The sequence below is a fragment of the Diaphorina citri genome, unplaced genomic scaffold (genome assembly GCF_000475195.1).
Source record: "Diaphorina citri unplaced genomic scaffold, Diaci psyllid genome assembly version 1.1 scaffold2407, whole genome shotgun sequence".
Classification (NCBI taxonomy): Eukaryota; Metazoa; Arthropoda; class Insecta; order Hemiptera; family Psyllidae; genus Diaphorina; species Diaphorina citri.
In genome coordinates, this window is record NW_007379831.1 from 1 (window position 1) to 16,791 (window position 16,791).

A 16,791-nucleotide genomic window follows, 5' to 3' on the forward strand; every position below is an offset into this window, starting at 1 on the left:
AATTTAGTTATCATCAGATTCAATTTTGGGTGCCAAATAATAACGAATGTGACCAATGTCATCAATCTTGAATTCAACGACCAGAGGAACATCAAGTGACATGGACAAACATACCTGAAACATCAAATAAGAAATTAAAATACATGAGTTTAAATTCAATGATTGAATAAACTGTAAACCTCAATTGAAAAAAAAAAAAATGTTAAGTTTAACCTATAGCAATAAAAGCAAAATCTTATGTACTGACAAAAGGTATAATCTAGTGTGAATATTGAAGACCCATTTCTAACATCTTACATACCTGATTGGATAGGGGAGCAGCCTTAGCAAAGTTGAGAAGGTACCGGCAAGCAAAGTTCAAACTGACAGGTTCTTGCATCTCCACAGTCACAGCCTCTTCCTCCTTATCAACATTTCCAGTCTGGGGGAGTAAAACAATGTTTATTTTACTGAAAGTCCTCTGGTAGAAAATTTGTCTATTTTTCTACAAATGTATTTTATGAGAAAATATCCTACATCATTTGGAATTTGAACCCATGCGCTCCCACTTACAGGGAAAGCTTATTAACCAACTGACAAATCATATTGTTGATTGGGTTAGGAGTTATGTGTTATCAACGATTTCGAACGAAACTCGTGTTAGTGGTTAGTCCAACATATAATACTTTATCAATAATATTTGTACCTAGTTGCAGAGAACATAGACATTGTAAGTTATGTACTGTCAAAAGAGATGTGTTGCCCAGCAGTTTGATCAAATGTTAAAGTATGTCTACGCTATGATCGGTATATCGATTGCAGTAAATACGTTCGTACAGTCTTGACGCTGTTCTACGTCAATCGACTTTATTATTGTTCAGTCTATTTGCCTGTGTTTGTTAAGGCAACAGACGCGAAAACATCGAGTACCTACTAGAGCTGAACACGCGTCTATGAGTCTAATCGATGTGACTACACTATAAGCTTTTTTTAGAGAGAAAGAGAGAATCTTGTAAAATTCCTATGTTTCATAAATCTTTCAATAATACAAGATTTAGGTACACATAGACGCCATGAAGCACACCTTTCGATCGCTTTACTGTTATGAGCACACCTTTGAACTAGTTATGTACGTTTCCCAAGTTACATAAAATCATGTAATCAGTACCTACCTATGGTCATGTGCGATATCATACCTTATTTTCGTTTGATAACTTTTAATGATGTATGAAAATTATGTAATGAACTTACATTTTAACCAGACCTTTCATTAATCGTGAGATTTTGTTAATCTTTTTACTCGACCACTTTTGTTTGTCCTGAACTACTCTACAGAGAAAGTGTTTCTTTTTCTGGAATCGAACCACACCACGAACCTTGGAATGCAATCTCATCACTTGGTTTTCTCTAAATACCTATGTAGTTCATAGACTAACATGGTCTTTGAGACCATTGTCCACATAATTTCCCCCCCTCAAAGGCATAAAAATAATCATGAATAAAATTGTTAGGATAAGAAAAGTAAAAAGGCAATCAGTAGGTTTGTGTTCTATTGTAATCAACGTCTGATAACGTCCTATTGTTTATCATCTACCTTTTCCCTTATCAGTGTAGAATTGAAAGGTCTATTTCGATAGTTTTATCTCCCCGAATCAAAGCTAACATCATTAAGTTTTTATGTAAAGCTCAGAATAGTGTTATCAGCTGTTGGCAGTCATTTCGTAACGTGTTTTCAACTGTTCACATTTGAGGTAGTTAGTGCCCATTATCTCATCTTTCCCTATTTTCTAAGAATCAAAAACAATTTTAAAAAGATGAAAAACACCTAATGACAAGTGAATTTCGTGTCCGAATTCAAAACAAACTCCAAAACCGCGTATTTTCTGGATTAAAGTTCGGTTTAGGCTCGAGGTGTTTTGTAATCTCGTTCTAAGGTTCGACTCCCAGGAGTGACATGTAAAATTAGCAGCGTCATTTGGAGGTGAAAAGACTAGTAATTTTTTCTTTTCCAAATTCTCTCTGCAGGGTCTATACAAATTCTCTCACATGGCACTCTAAGCTTTAAAAAGTTGGGGGGGGGAGTAAAATAATAATGTTTCTACTATTTTACTGAAAGTCCTCTGGTGGAAAATTTGTCTATTTTTCTACAAATGTATTTTATGAGAAAATATCCTACATCATTTGGAATTTGAACCCATGCGCTCCCACTTACAGGGAAAGCTTATTAACCAACTGACAAATAATATTGTTGATTGGGTTAGGAGTTATGTGTTATCAACTATTTCGAACGAAACTCGTGTTAGTGGTTAGTCCAACATACAATACTTTATCAATAATATTCGTACCTAGTTGTAGAGTACATGGGCTTACATTGTAAGTTATGTACTGTCAAAAGAGATGTGTTGCCAAGCAGTTTGGTCAAATGTTAAAGTATGTCTACGCTATGATCGGTATATCGATTGTAGTAAATACGTTCGTACAGTCTTGACGCTGTTCTACGTCAATCGACTTTATTATTGTTCAGTCTGTTTGCCTGTGTTTGTTAAGGCAACAGACGCGAAAACATCGAGTACCTACTAGAGGACTAGAGCTGAATACGCGTCTATGAGTCAATCGATGCGACTACACTATAAGCTTTTTTTTAGAGAGAAAGAGAGAATCTTGTGAAATTCCTATGTCTCATAAATCTTTCAATAATACAAGATATAGGTACACATAGACGCAATGAAGCACACCTTTCGATCGCTTTACTGTTATGAGCACACCTTTGAACTACGAGTAGTTATGTACCTACGTTTCCAAAGTTACATAAAATCATGTAATCAGTACCTACCTACCTATGGTCATGTGCGATATCATACCTTATTTTCGTTTGATAACTTTTAATGATGTATGAAAATTATGTAATGAACTTACATCCTCTATGAAACCCCTTAGGAGAGAGAGAGAGTTCTATAGTTTAATTGAACCACTAGTTTAGATTTGATCAACTTTCCCCATTTTCCCACCAGGTTACAAGCTGCCATGGGAGGACGAACAATATGGGTACCCCAACAACTTCGCGACCCCCCTCAACATTCTCATCGAAGCAAGTAACGGGGCTTCGGATTACGGGAACAAGTTTGGAGAGCCCCTCATTCTGGGTTTTGCCCGCTCGTATGGGCAACACTGTAATGGGGAGAGGCGAGAGTGGATCAAGCCCATTATGTTCAGTGGAGGGATTGGTACTATGAAGCATGAGCTCAAGGAGAAGGCTAGTCCCAATGTTGGTAAGAAAATATGTTTTCGTCTATTCTTCATTTTAGCTTTATTAGTAGAATTTCAGGGGTTGGATGGAAGAGAATGCCCTAGGCATTAATCCCGCCCCCTGAGTTAGGATTTTTCAATATGTTTTTTTTTTCTTTCTTTCTTTCTTTCTTTCTTTATTTAATTTTCGTTTTCTTTTGTTAATTTATTATTTTGTTGTTTCTATTGTAATCAACGTCTGATAACGTCCTACTGTTTATCAGCTACCTTTTCCCTTATCAGTGTAGAATTGAAAGGTCTATTTCGATAGTTTTATCTCCCCGAATCAAAGCTAACATCATGAAGTTTTTATGTAAAGCTCAGAATAGTGTTATCAGCTGTTGGCGTAACGTGTTTTCAACTGTTCACATTTTAGGTAGTTAGTGTCCATTTTCTCATATTTCCCTATTTTCTAAGAATCAAAAACAATTTTAAAAAGATGAAAAACACCTAATGACAAGTGAATTCCGTGTCCGAATTCAAAACAAACTCCAAAACCGCTTATTTTCTGGATTAAAGTTCGGTTCAGGCTCGAGGTGTTTTGTAATCTCGTTCTGAGGTTCGACTCCCAGGAGTGACATGTAAAATTAGCAGCGTCATTTGGAGGTGAAAAGACTAGTAATTTGTGCAACAAGTTAATACCGTACATATTTCCGTCTTAAGAACCGGAAAATTAGGTTTAAACTTTGATTTTTGTTGTACTTCCGTCTAAGAGTTCAAATGGCGATCATTCGGTATTATTCAAAACCGGGCATCGGTGCGGGCGAAAAGACGAAGAAATTGAAAGCGGTTCCGAAGGTGATTTCTGACATCGAATCCGAACTGTGCTATAACATTGAGATCTCTAGAGAGCTGACTCCGGTAGAGTTGGACAAGTTGCATTGGATTTTGAACTCATCGTTTGAGTGCAGGAAGTTGTCCTCGCATACCAACTTCAAGGATAATTCCAACGTGATTGAAGTGGGACCCAGGTGAGTGATGAAAAAAAGGAAGAAGAAGGATAGAGGGAACTGTAACAACGGAGGTCTTATCGTCCCGAAATCGAAGAGAGAAGGAGGACAGGATAGGAAAAAGTCAGCCGTTACGAGAACAAACCTTATCTGTTTAGGATAAAATCCGCCCGCTAGGAAATGGAACCTGCGACCTACCGCTTACAAGGAAGGTGCGCTCCAAGCTAACTAGGCTGGTAATTTTTGTTTTTTTTTTTTTTTTTAGACTTGAAAATACGAGGTTTTCTAAAAGGATTTGGAAATGATCCGATCGACCAACCCTAGAGCGACCTATTGAGAGCTCTTCTACACTTAACTGAACCAATTTTATTATTACCTAGTTCATGTCTTACTTAGCACTGTCAAATTTTAACTTGGCGGGGCGGAGTGCTCCCGCGCTCCTTGGTTATTAGATAATGATAATCTCATCTCTCTTTCTGCTTTCTCCTCAGGTTGAACTTCTCGACTCCATTCTGCAGTAATGTGTTGTCAATCTGCCAGAGTATTCAACTTCATTCAGTAACTAGATTTGAAGTGTCTACGAATCCATTTTCTTGGAGTTCAGTAGTACTTAAACTGAACCAATTTTATTGTTAGATAGTTAATAATAATCTCATCACCTCTTTCTCCTCAGGCTGAACTTCTCGACTCCATTCTGCAGTAATGTGTTGTCAATCTGCCAGAGTATTCAACTTCATTCAGTAACTAGATTTGAAGTGTCTACTCGCTACAAGCTGATTTCCCGCGGTCACCTGTCTAGAGCTATCATTACTAAGGCTAGTGGACATTTTTCCCCCATTTTTTCAAAAAGAGTTTTGATAGAAAATCCGCCCTGGGCTGGGATCGAACCCACGACGCGATGGGCTACCCTCCAAGCTAATTAGTGGACATTTTTTCCCCCCCATTTTTTCAAAAAGAGTTTTGATAGAAAATCCGCCCTGGGCTGGGATCGAACCCACGACGCGATGGGCTACCCTCCAAGCTAACTAGACATATTGAAAATCTGATATTTGTGTGAACGCCGTAAATCTATTTAAGTATGCAATGTGCCACGGAAGTGAATTTGGTGGAGATGTCAATTCACAGTCTCTTGACTGACATCACCAATTTTTGTGGATATCACGACTGGTCTCTGTTCTACTTGTTGTTTTCACGTGGGTCAGTGCACCTCGTGTTCCAAGTAGAGCCGAAAATAATTTGACTCCTCCGGGAATCGACCCCAGGACCTCCGGTATGTAACACTTGTCCCGGATATACCTACCTACCTTCTACTGTTTTGAAACCTCTAGCAATAGGTAGGTACTTTTGAAAATCTGATATTTGTGTGAACGCCGTAAATCTAAGTATGCAATGTGCCACGGAAGTGAATTTGGTGGAGATGTCAATTCACAGTCTCTTGACTGACATCTCCACCAATTTTTGTGGATATCACGACTGGTCTCTGTTCTACTTATTGTTTTCACGTGGGTCAGTGCACCTCGTGTTCCAAGTACAGAGCCGAAAATAATTTGACTCCTCCGGGAATCGACTCCAGGACCTCCGGTATGTAACACTTGTCCCGGATATACCTACCTACCTTCTACTGTTTTGAAACCTCTAGCAATAGGTAGGTACTTTTAATTCTAACTCGTTGGTCTTTTTCCAGTGCGCGGAATCTTTCTACGATCGCATGACAGAATGTGTTTACTCTTCGCCACTGACGAGTTTCAATCATGGGATCAAACCAGACCCGTGGTTCTATGTGGATGTTATGGGCAAGGGAAAGGTGGCGCTTCAGGAGGTCAATCAGAAATTGGGTATGTTATGAACGGTGTGAGTTTGCGGAAAAAACGATTTCTTTGCAAATTTATTAGTGTTTGGCAATAACTATTGATTGGTTGGTCCTCTTTGTATGAAAATTGTTAAGAATGTTTAACACATGACATAAAATTTACTCCTTGGATTTTAGGCCAGATCGGACTTTTATTTATTTATTTTATTGTACAGAGAACAAAATTATGCATAGTACAACGTCATGAAGTAGGTAGGTAGGTAGGTACCTAAAATATAAATAAGAAAAATATATAATAACTATTTATGAATAGAGCAAGAAGTTAGGAAGAATGGCCAATGTGTTTGAATAATGAAGAATGTCACGAATGTGTTTGAATATTTTTGGGGGCCTCTCCACGATAATTCACGAACGGTTTGTGCAATTTTGATGAAACGTGACGAAAATTTAGGGAAATTATCGATGACAATTCTTATTTGGTTCAACCCTTGCATGATTTTTGTCTGAATTCATTCCAGGTCTCGCATTCGATGAGTGGGATCTGGAATACTACACGGACATCTTCCGGAACAAACTCAAGAGAAACCCAACCAGTGTCGAATGTTTCGATCTCGCTCAGTCTAACAGTGAACATAGCCGCCACTGGTTCTTCAAAGTAAGTTATCTGGAATAATTGAGTCTTCCAAAAGACAGTCTTTCCCAAAAATGCTCCATTCTTTCCTAAAAGTCTTTCATTCTTAAAAATAAAAAAAAATCCTCTATTAACTCCAATTTTCATCAAAGTCAAAGTCTGGCTGGGGGACTTTAAACAGGGAGTATACGAGTAGATAGTGTAGATACCAGCCTGAATTTCCCTTGCTGAAGAAATAGCCAAGGTTGAGTGCGAAGGACATCCACTCGTAAACTTTGTAGCCAAAACCAAATGTTAGCTGATTGAGAGAGGCTGACGAAAAACGCCGACCCCGCCTGTACACGGGAAAAGTCGAAGAAAAAGAAGGAGAAGAAGAACTCCCATTTTCATCTATTCTTTTCTCCCCAGGGCAAAATGATCGTGGACGGTATAGAGTCTGAGAAATGCCTCTTCGAGATGATCATGGATACCACCAAACATTCCAACCAGAATTTCCTATTTTTATCTATTCTTTTCTCTCCAGGGCAAAATGATCGTGGACGGTATAGAGTCTGAGAAATGCCTCTTCGAGATGATCATGGATACCACCAAACATTCCAACCAGAATACCGCCTGTACACGGGAAAAGTCGAAGAAAAAGAAGGAGAAGAAGAATTCCCATTTTCATCTATTCTTTTCTCCCCAGGGCAAAATGATCGTGGACGGTATAGAGTCTGACAAATGCCTCTTCGAGATGATCATGGATACCACCAAACATTCCAACCAGAATAACGTCATCAAGTTCAATGACAACAGCTCCGCCATTCAAGGTTACCGGGATTTGCCGGCTATAACGCCCACCAATCCGGGAGCTCCTGGCCCCTACACAATAACCAATCAAGATCTAGATATTATCTTCACTGCCGAGACGCATAACTTCCCTACTGGAGTGTCTCCATTCAGGTAAAATTATAATTAGGTACTTCAAAAGTGATTATATTATTATCAAAACTATTAAACAAGTCTCAAAATTTTGCGCGCGCGAGAGAGAGAGAGAAATAATGTAGAAAAAAGACTTAGATAAACAATAATTTAAAAACTCCTCATGAAAATCACCTTAAGAACTAATGAAATCCCCCAAAAATTCAAATTGTATCAAAAATTTGACGCCAAGTATTGAATCCAGAAATGTTCCGAAATCTAAACCATTTTTTTTATTATTATTATTATTAACGTACAGGTTCAAGAGCTATAAAATGCCTCTCAATATTATAAAATCCCTGCTGTCACCCCTTATCACATATTTATTTACTTATTTTACTTAGAAAACTCTATAAAAGTATGGAAATATCTTGATATAACGATTTGCTTTATGTTGCAGTGGAGCTACCACAGGTACTGGGGGAAGGATCAGGGATGTCCAAGCTGTGGGCAGGGGAGGAAACTGTATTGCCGGGACCGCGGGATACTGTGTAGGCAACCTCAATATACCTGGTAGGTATCTGTAATCACATGCAAAAAAAAAAAAAGGACCGAGGAGCCTAGCTTGAGTGTGTGATTCCCGCAAGAGGCGAACTTTAAAGATAAGATTCGTTCTCGGAACGGCTGGCTTTCTCCTATCCTGTCCTTCTCTCTTCGATTTCGGGACAATAAGACCTTAGCAGTTACATGGGACCGCGGGATACTGTGTAGGCAACCTCAATATACCTGGTAGGTATCTGTAATCACTTCTATGCAAAAAAAGGACCGAGGAGCATAGCTTGAGTGTGTGATTCCCGCAAGAGGCAAACTTTAAAGATAAGGTTCGTTCTCGTAACGGCGGGTTCGATTCCCGCCCTTGATGAATTTTATCTTAAATAGATAAGATTCGTTCTCGGAACGGCTGGCTTTCTCCTATCCTGTCCTTCTCTCTTCGATTTCGGGACAATAAGACCTTAGCAGTTACAGTTCTCTCTATGAAACCCCTTGGGAGAGAGAGAGGGAGTTCTATAGTTTAATTGAACCACTAGTTTAGATTTGATCAAATTTCCCCATTTTCCCACCAGGTTACAAGCTGCCGTGGGAAGACGAACAATATGGGTACCCCAACAACTTCGCGACCCCCCTCAACATTCTCATCGAAGCAAGTAACGGGGCTTCGGATTACGGGAACATCGAGCCATGCTCTAACGACCGAGCTATCGGTGCTGGCATTTGAATTTTTAAACCGTGTAGGTATAATGCCTATAGATTAAAGAAGAGTAATTGGATACTCGAAGCCAGAATAGAAAAATAAAATTAACCATGTATACCTACTGAGATTTTTTTCCCGATATGGAAGTCTTATCGTCTCGAAAGCGAACAGAGAAGAGGGTCAGGGATAGGAGAAAGCTAGCCGTTCCGAGAACGAACCTTACCTATTTAGAATAAAGTTCGCCCTGTTTGGGAATTGAACCCGCAACCTAGCGCTTACAAGGCCCTCCATTTTAACCAGGCTGGACCAAATTTCTTTGATGTTACCTACCCACTTTTATGGGTTCCAGTAACTTCCAGTCGATTTCGATTGATATCGATAGACTTTGGGTGACGGCCTTTCTTTAATGACTACTTATTACTTTATAGCGAGGTGCAGCTACTTCTATAGGAGAACAACCAATCAAAGGTCTGGTAGATCCCAAGAGAGGAGCCAGGATGGCAGTGGCTGAAGCACTAACCAATCTGGTGTTTGCTAAAATATCCGACCTTAAGGTAGGTAATATTGCCCGCTGAATTCCGTCGCTTCGCTCCGGAATCCCGCTAGTTCATCCCGGGGCATGGGCGCATGGCCAAACTTGTGGAAAAGGCATGGCCGAACTTGTAGTTATCAAACTAAAAACATAAACGAAACTCAATTTCGTGTATTTCTTATGGAGATTTTAGCGATCAAAAATTGAGCATATCTCAAGATTGGTTTGGATTTTCGCAAAATCCTTTCTTATTGCACACCTAGACCATAAAAGGAATATTCCTACCAAATTTCAGCTTTCTAGGTGTTGTGATTCTTGAGATAGAGCGATCAGTGTGGAACTATGAACTGTGAACTGTGAATGGATCTTGTTCTTATAATATAAGACTAACCTAGGTGCTGAGATTTTCTTTTATTAACCGTCATTTTTTTCTCTCGACACATTCACATACCTATGTATATGTAAAATACTTACGGCGCGAAGTTTAATTGACTTATTTATCTCATTAATTAGGTAAGTAATAATTAGACAAATCGTTTCATGTCCCGTCCCCCCTTTAGGATGTGAAATGCAGTGGGAACTGGATGTGGGCAGCCAAGCTCCCAGGGGAGGGGGCAGCACTATTTGATGCGTGTCAGGCTATGTCCTGGGTTTTGCCCGCTCGTATGGGCAACACTGTAATGGGGAGAGGCGAGAGTGGATCAAGCCCATTATGTTTAGTGGAGGGATTGGTACTATGAAGCATGAGCTCAAGGAGAAGGCTAGTCCCAATGTTGGTAAGAAAATATGTTTTCGTCTATTCTTCATTTTAGCTTTATTAGTAGAATTTCAGGGGTTGGATGGAAGAGAATGCCCTAGGCATTAATCCCGCCCCCTGAGTTAGGATTTTTCAATATGTTTTTTTTTTCTTTCTTTCTTTCTTTCTTTCTTTATTTAATTTTCGTTTTCTTTTGTTAATTTATTATTTTGTTGTTTTGTTTTGTGTACCTGTTTGTAAATATTGTAAAATCCTAATAAAGTGTAATATAATAATAAATGAGCCAGCCTAGTTAGCTTGGAAAATAGTGCGTCTGGCTTGTAAGCGCTAGGTGGCGGATTCGATTCCAGCCCCGGGCGGATTTTATCAAAACAGATAAGGTTCTTTCTCCCGTTCTCGGAACGGCTGACTTTCTCTTATTCTGTCTTCCTTTGCTCTTCGCTTTCGGAACGACAAGATCACACTTCTCTCGATAATTTTTTTTTCTGCACTCTAGGGGAAAACATGGGTCCATGTTTCATATTATGATATTGTCTAATGCTTTCAGGCATGGAAATAGTCAAAGTGGGAGGACCTGTGTATAGAATAGGAGTGGGGGGAGGATCTGCCAGTTCTGTGGAGGTAAGTTATTGTTTAATAGATGTTTAATTAACTTCAATTCATTTCAACAATCATTTTACACTAGTAATGTCGCCACTGGTCGCTATTCGATTAAAGTAGATACTCGATTGATGTCCCCACGAGGCTGAGTGAACCTCGAATTTAAAGCACAGAGCCGAAAAAACTTCGACCCCTCCCGGAAATCCTGTGACCTCCGGCGTGCAAGCCTAGTGTGATACTCAATAGATCAGTTGCGCTTACTTGGGTGATGTTTCAATGTCATAGAGCAGGAAAAATGACCAACGGAATTTTTCTTTTTCTTCTACGACTTCTAGATACCGAGATAAATCGATTTAAAAAAATACTTCCCAAAATTTTATTATGTAGTGTAGAGTGAACCTTTGACTAAGGTCCGAAACCCATGTTCAATATTTAAAAACCCATATCTCCCAGTTGACCATAGAGATGAGCGCACAAATTGACCAATCTTAACATCAAGAGATCGTGGAAGAAAAAGAAAAATTCCATAGGTCCTCGTATTCAGATCTTTGACGTGAAACCCTCGCCTTAAGGCCCGTTCCAACTTGACGTTCGAAGAAAATGTGTCGTGCGTAGTAGGAACACTCTCATTTAAATTACATTGCCTATAAAGCCTATAAGGACATTCAGAAAAAAATCGAATGAGACATCGGCAGGTGGGAACGGGACTTGAGTAGGTAATAATAGTGCTTATTTATACTGCTCGCATAGGACTGAAAAGTCCCTTTACTCCAGCAGTAGGCTACTACTATTATTATAATAATAATAGTGCTTATTTATACTGCTCGCATAGGACTGATAAGTCCCTTTACTCCAGCGATTTATACTGCTCGCATAGGACTGAAAAGTCCCTTTACTCCAGCAGTAGGCTACTACTATTATTGTGGTCAAATTCTCCTGTTTACCAGTCGAGCGGCTAGACCACTACACCACCGAGGCAGGTGACCGCCACTACACCACCGAGGCAAAGGTAAATTATATTCTCCTCAGTCATGAGTTCTATTTTGTTTTCCCCTACAGGTAATGTCCTGAAAGAAATAGTAGAACCAGTGGGAGCTGTTGTATGGGTGTTAGGTTTTATACATATCTAGGTAATAAAAAATATCTATTTTGGTCTTTTTTTTCCCTTTGAGGCGCTTTAACTCTGGAATACCAGGTCGTTCACGCCGCATTTTGGTCTTTAAATTAATTGCTGGTAAATTAATAAAAATGAAAAATGTAGGATGTTGTTGTTAGTGTGTGTGTGTGTTTTTATTTATTTATTTATTTTTAATATGGCAGAATTCACAGAAATAAGCTCTCGCACTCATCTACATACTTACTGTCTCATCTAGTACATCACCTTAAAATAGTCCACACACTCCAAAAAAATCAGACAGAAGCCACGGGTTCTGATGTCAGATTCCGGAAAACATAATTTTCTCCGTAGTGGAGTGGGGAGGGGGAGGGGATTGTCTAATTTCAGGATCCTCAAAAGATTTCTTTCCATAATTGTTTCTATTCTATTCCTCCTCTAGGTTCTCTGGTGATCTCCACCTACGCCCCCTGTCCAGACATTCGTCAAGTGGTCACCCCCGACATCAAGTCTCCTCGCCTGGGCTACTCCAGCTCTCTCCTCTGGATAGATTTATCCTGTGGCCAGCATAGAGTGGGTGGATCTGCCCTTAGCCAGGTTCTCGCTGAAGTGAGAGGACCTTCACCTGATGTTGAGGATGCGGCAGCCCTTGTACGAGCCTTCAATGTGACTCAGCGACTTATTCAAGGTAAACTGTCTTTCAAACAATAATTCTTTTTATTCTTTGTGGATATCACAGCATCACTAAGAGCCTCCTTTCCTAATTATATCGTGCCTATAAATTTTCTCTTTACTCTTGTAACATCACCACTGATTCCAAGAGGTTACACTCAATTGTCTTCGCGAGGCTGAGCTCACCCCGTATTCCGAGCAAAGAACCAAAAAAATAAATAAAATTTCAAACAATAATTCTTTTTATTCTTTGTGGATATCACAGCATCACTAAGAGTCTCCTTTCCTAATTATATCGTGCCTATAAATTTTCTCTTTACTCTTATAACATCACCACTGATTCCAAGAGGTTACACTCAATTGTCTTCGCGAGGCTGAGCTCACCCCGTATTCCGAGCAAAGAACCAAAAAAAACTTCGACTCTGCCGGGCATTAAAACCAGGACCTCGGGTGTGGAATCCTATCACCCTAGGATTGCACACTCACTCAGTCACAAAGGATACTTTTATGATACAAACAATAAAAAAACCTTTCTCTCCCTTTCTCCTCAGACGGCCAAGTCCTATCAGGTCACGACATTAGTGACGGCGGTCTCCTCATTTGTCTTCTGGAGATGGATGTAGGGGCGAACAGCCCTAAAGGATGGGTTAAGCTTCTACGAATCTAATCTAATCTACTGGGGCCCCGAGAGCTCTTTTTCTTCTACGAGTTCTATATCCCCGGATCCCGAGATGTGTAGATAAATTGATTTTTAAAAATATCGGTACATTTTTGACCTCGTGAAGGTGTGTCCAAATAAAGTTGACCGGCCATCCGTCGATCGACGAGCTGAATCTACACAATACATGTTATTGAGGCAGTGTGGACGGTTTAGTCGACATCGATCGACTGTGTGTGGTGTGGACACACTTTAAGAGAGGATATTAGTTAGATATCCTAGGTTTTTTTCAAAACGTTTTGATAGAGGGAGCTGTAAAAATAGAGATCTTATCGTCCCGAAATCGAAGAGAAGGAGAACAGGATAGGAGAAAGCCAGCCGTTCCGAGAACGAACCTCATCTACAGCTTGGGATAAAGTTTGCCCCAGGCGCGACCTAGCAGAACATCAGTATGCATATCATATTTATCGTTATGTTCCCAGGTGGTGTAGCGGCAATCTGTTCTTCAGACGGACGACACCTCGCCATGATGCCTCACCCAGAACGTTGCTACCAGTCCTGGCAATGTAAAGGTGTGTCCAAAAAAAGTTGACCGGCCATCCGTCGATCGACGAGCTGAATCTACACATGTTATTGAGGCAGTGTGGACGGTTTAGTCGACATCGATCGACTATGTGTGGTGTGGACTCCACACCACACATAGTCGATCGATACTGTGGACACACCTTAAGAGAGGATATTAGTTAGTTATCCTAGGTTTTTTTTCAAAACGTTTTGATAGAGGGAGCTGTAAAAATAAAGATCTTATCGTCCCGAAATCGAAGAAAAGGAGGACAGGATAGGAGAAAGCCAGCCGTTCCGAGAACGAACCTCATCTACAGCTATAAAGTTTGCCCCAGGCGCGACCAGCAGAACATCAGTATGCATATCATATTTATCGTTATGTTTTCAGGTGGTGTAGCGGCAATCTGTTCTTCAGACGGACGACACCTCGCCATGATGCCTCACCCAGAACGTTGCTACCAGTCCTGGCAATGTCCCTACCCATCCTATCCTACAGGACAGACTAGTCCACGCTTCACACCTTGGGTGATGCTATTCCAGAATGCGTACGACTGGTGTGTCACCAATCCCGAACACAAGGACTTTTAAGTCAGTAAAAGCCCGTTCACATTGTCAGTCAGGAAAAAAATCGTGTCGTGTGTAGTGGGAACACTCTCATTTAATTGCCTACAGGACATTCGGAAAAAAATCAGATGAAACTCACGACAAATGTGACAGGCTCTTATCAACTCTTATGGTGGGGTTTACCAACTTGGGATTGAGATGAAACGAGGATCTCCTTATACTTAATACCTAGGTCAACCTCGGATTGAACTCAATCCTGAGACAAAATCCACAATCCCGAATACAAGGATTTCTGAGCCCTTGTATCTGAGCATAGACCAGGCTTGTCCAACCCGCGGCCCGCGAGCCGCATGTGGCCCGCGAGCTCATTTTTGCGGCCCGCGAAGGCCAGCCTAAAAAAATTGAACGAAAATGGGAAATAACAGTAAATATACTAAATAAACTTTTTCTCATTTTTCCGAGCTTTTCTGGCTGCCAGTTTGGTTTCTTACTGGATTTACAACTGTAAAATATCTTCGAAAAACACCTCATTACAATTCTCACTTGTAGAAGTCTCTAGAATTTAACTCCAACACAAGTAAGTACGTAAAAACGGGCTTTGAACTGAAGATCCTACAGTACCATCTCCAACCACTGATTAGTGTTTTTTCTCATTTTTCCGAGCTTTTCTGGCTGCCAATTTGGTTTCTTACTGGATTTAGAGCTGTAAAATATCTTCGAAAAACACCTCATTACAGTTCTCACTTGTAGAAGTCTCTAGAATTTCACTCCAACACAAGTAAGTACGTGAAAACGGGCTTTGAACTGAAGATCCTACAGTACCATCTCCAACCACTGATTAGTGATAAAAATTGAAGAAAAGGGGAGGTAGAATTAGATAATGGGGCCTAAGTGATGACCAGTGCAGTGTTTTGCCCATGAAAATAGCTGCGATTTTCTCAAATAAGCACTTACACTTACCTAGCACTGCAACTCAGGAAATTGATAAGGTATTGTGTGGCACAGGTAACATTTCAGGGAAATGTCAAACCAAGATGAATCACTTTATGAAAATTCCTTACAATCCGAGAAACACTTGGCCAATTCAGAAGACAGGCACAGTCATGACTGACTTTAATGAACCCAATAATGCCTGGATTTTTTTTTCTGGGGTTGGAATAAGATTAAGAAATAGTTATTCTGTCATCTAGGATTGATGGGAAACAAAACACCATCTGGTGTTTCTGTAAAACAATGGTGTAATTTTTTAAACAAATATAAGCCTAATCATATACCACAACTCACTAACTATCTCCATCTTGTGTGTTTTTACCTCAATCATTCCAGCCTGTAGCTTCACTATTGTAACACAATATGGATGCATTCGGAGATAACTTTGATGACAATGTAGACCCAGCTGCTGAGTTCCTTGCAAGAGAACAAAATCAACTTGCTGGCTTAGAGGATGAATTACAGCCAGCTGTAGCTGTTAACGCAACCATAAATGGTATGACAAATTCTTTGTTATTCTTGTAAAATTGCACAGCCCTTTTTTTCATTTCTATCACCTTATAAAGCTTGCTGAGTTACCTATTCTAGAGTAACATGATTTTCTTTTCAATATTTTATTCTTGAACTAATTTCTTGCAGCATGAATTAATTACTTTGGTAGATAATAGTTTTCCAAATAAATGCACAGTTCTTACAGTCATATGATGACTAGTGAACAAGTTTCTTCACTTGTAAAGCTATCTATTTTAACCATCACTTTTGTTAGAATTGTCACATACCTCTTCATCACCTATGTACAGATATACACACCTTTGTTTTATTAGAAGCTATTTATTAAAACTTCTTAACTTTTAGATTAAAACTTTTACCCCTTAATTTTTAGATTAAAACTCTTACCACTAGGTCCACTGTCTCATATTGAAATGCATCAGATCGTCAACATCGTCCAGCTAAAATTATCTAGTTCCTTTTAAATTACCTTTTCTTACTGATTACATCTCATTTGTGTTCGTTTGTTTTAATGCTGCTTTTCACAGGGAGTCTGCATTGTAAGTTCAAATTTTAAACCCATTACATACCTAGGTACCGAATTACGTGACGCTAGAATTAATGCGATTTTTTTTTCTTTTAAGGAATTTTAAGAAAAAAGAAAATACAAACACTCAAAACGAAAGTTCTTTTGCTCTTGAGTTTTGGGCCCCATTGGGTCTAAGATTCCATTTTCGGTGTGAATACACTGCTATAAATGCTATGACGGAACTTCTTGTCTTAATCAGACAGTCAAATGAAAGCACTACTTGTAAGTTTCACTAGTTTTAACCCTTCTTTAACCCTTCGGTTCGGGTACATTTTCCCTTAGGAACGCAGAGAAACAGTTCGTCGCAGAAGTGGACGACATAGAGCCCGGTACTGAATGGGAGAGGATTGCCAAGCTGTGCGATTTCAACCCCAAGGTGGGCAGAACCAACAAGGACGTCTCCCGAATGAGGTCGATTATCCTACAACTGAAGCAGACGCCACTCAAGAAGGATT

At 39.8% G+C, this 16,791-nt stretch overlaps 2 protein-coding genes across 2 annotated transcripts in view; one reads left to right on the plus strand and one right to left on the minus strand.

Annotated features, from left to right (window-relative positions):
- Positions 1-3: 3 nt before the first annotated feature.
- LOC103518872 (proliferating cell nuclear antigen-like) lies at positions 4-427 on the minus strand. The gene is made up of 2 exons (XM_008483954.2): positions 302-427; positions 4-114 (listed from the first exon to the last, which is right to left on the minus strand). Exons 1-2 carry the CDS (start codon positions 377-379, stop codon positions 4-6), a joined length of 189 nt encoding a protein of 62 aa, XP_008482176.1. The 5' UTR covers positions 380-427.
- A 3,176-nt stretch (positions 428-3,603) lies between these two features.
- Positions 3,604-16,791, plus strand: part of LOC103518873 (phosphoribosylformylglycinamidine synthase) — a gene marked incomplete at its 3' end in the record, with an annotated part of 33,774 nt that continues 20,586 nt past the window's right edge. Inside the window, 16 exon segments of the mRNA XM_026830551.1 lie at positions 3,604-4,235; positions 4,888-5,029; positions 5,899-6,049; positions 6,543-6,679; positions 7,341-7,597; positions 8,016-8,128; positions 8,680-8,796; positions 9,978-10,115; positions 10,644-10,717; positions 11,150-11,165; positions 11,756-11,809; positions 12,253-12,498; positions 13,034-13,114; positions 13,623-13,706; positions 14,093-14,258; positions 16,619-16,733. Coding sequence (XP_026686352.1) covers positions 3,985-4,235; positions 4,888-5,029; positions 5,899-6,049; positions 6,543-6,679; positions 7,341-7,597; positions 8,016-8,128; positions 8,680-8,796; positions 9,978-10,115; positions 10,644-10,717; positions 11,150-11,165; positions 11,756-11,809; positions 12,253-12,498; positions 13,034-13,114; positions 13,623-13,706; positions 14,093-14,258; positions 16,619-16,733 — 2,142 coding nt within the window.

Coding starts and splice junctions, on each gene's coding strand:
- LOC103518872 (XM_008483954.2), bottom strand. CDS start 379: ATGCAAGAACCTGTCAGTTTGAACTTTGCTTGCCGGTACCTTCTCAAC. Junction 115..301: donor CTGCTCCCCTATCCAATCAG/GTATGTAAGATG, acceptor TTGATGTTTCAG/GTATGTTTGTCCATGTCACT.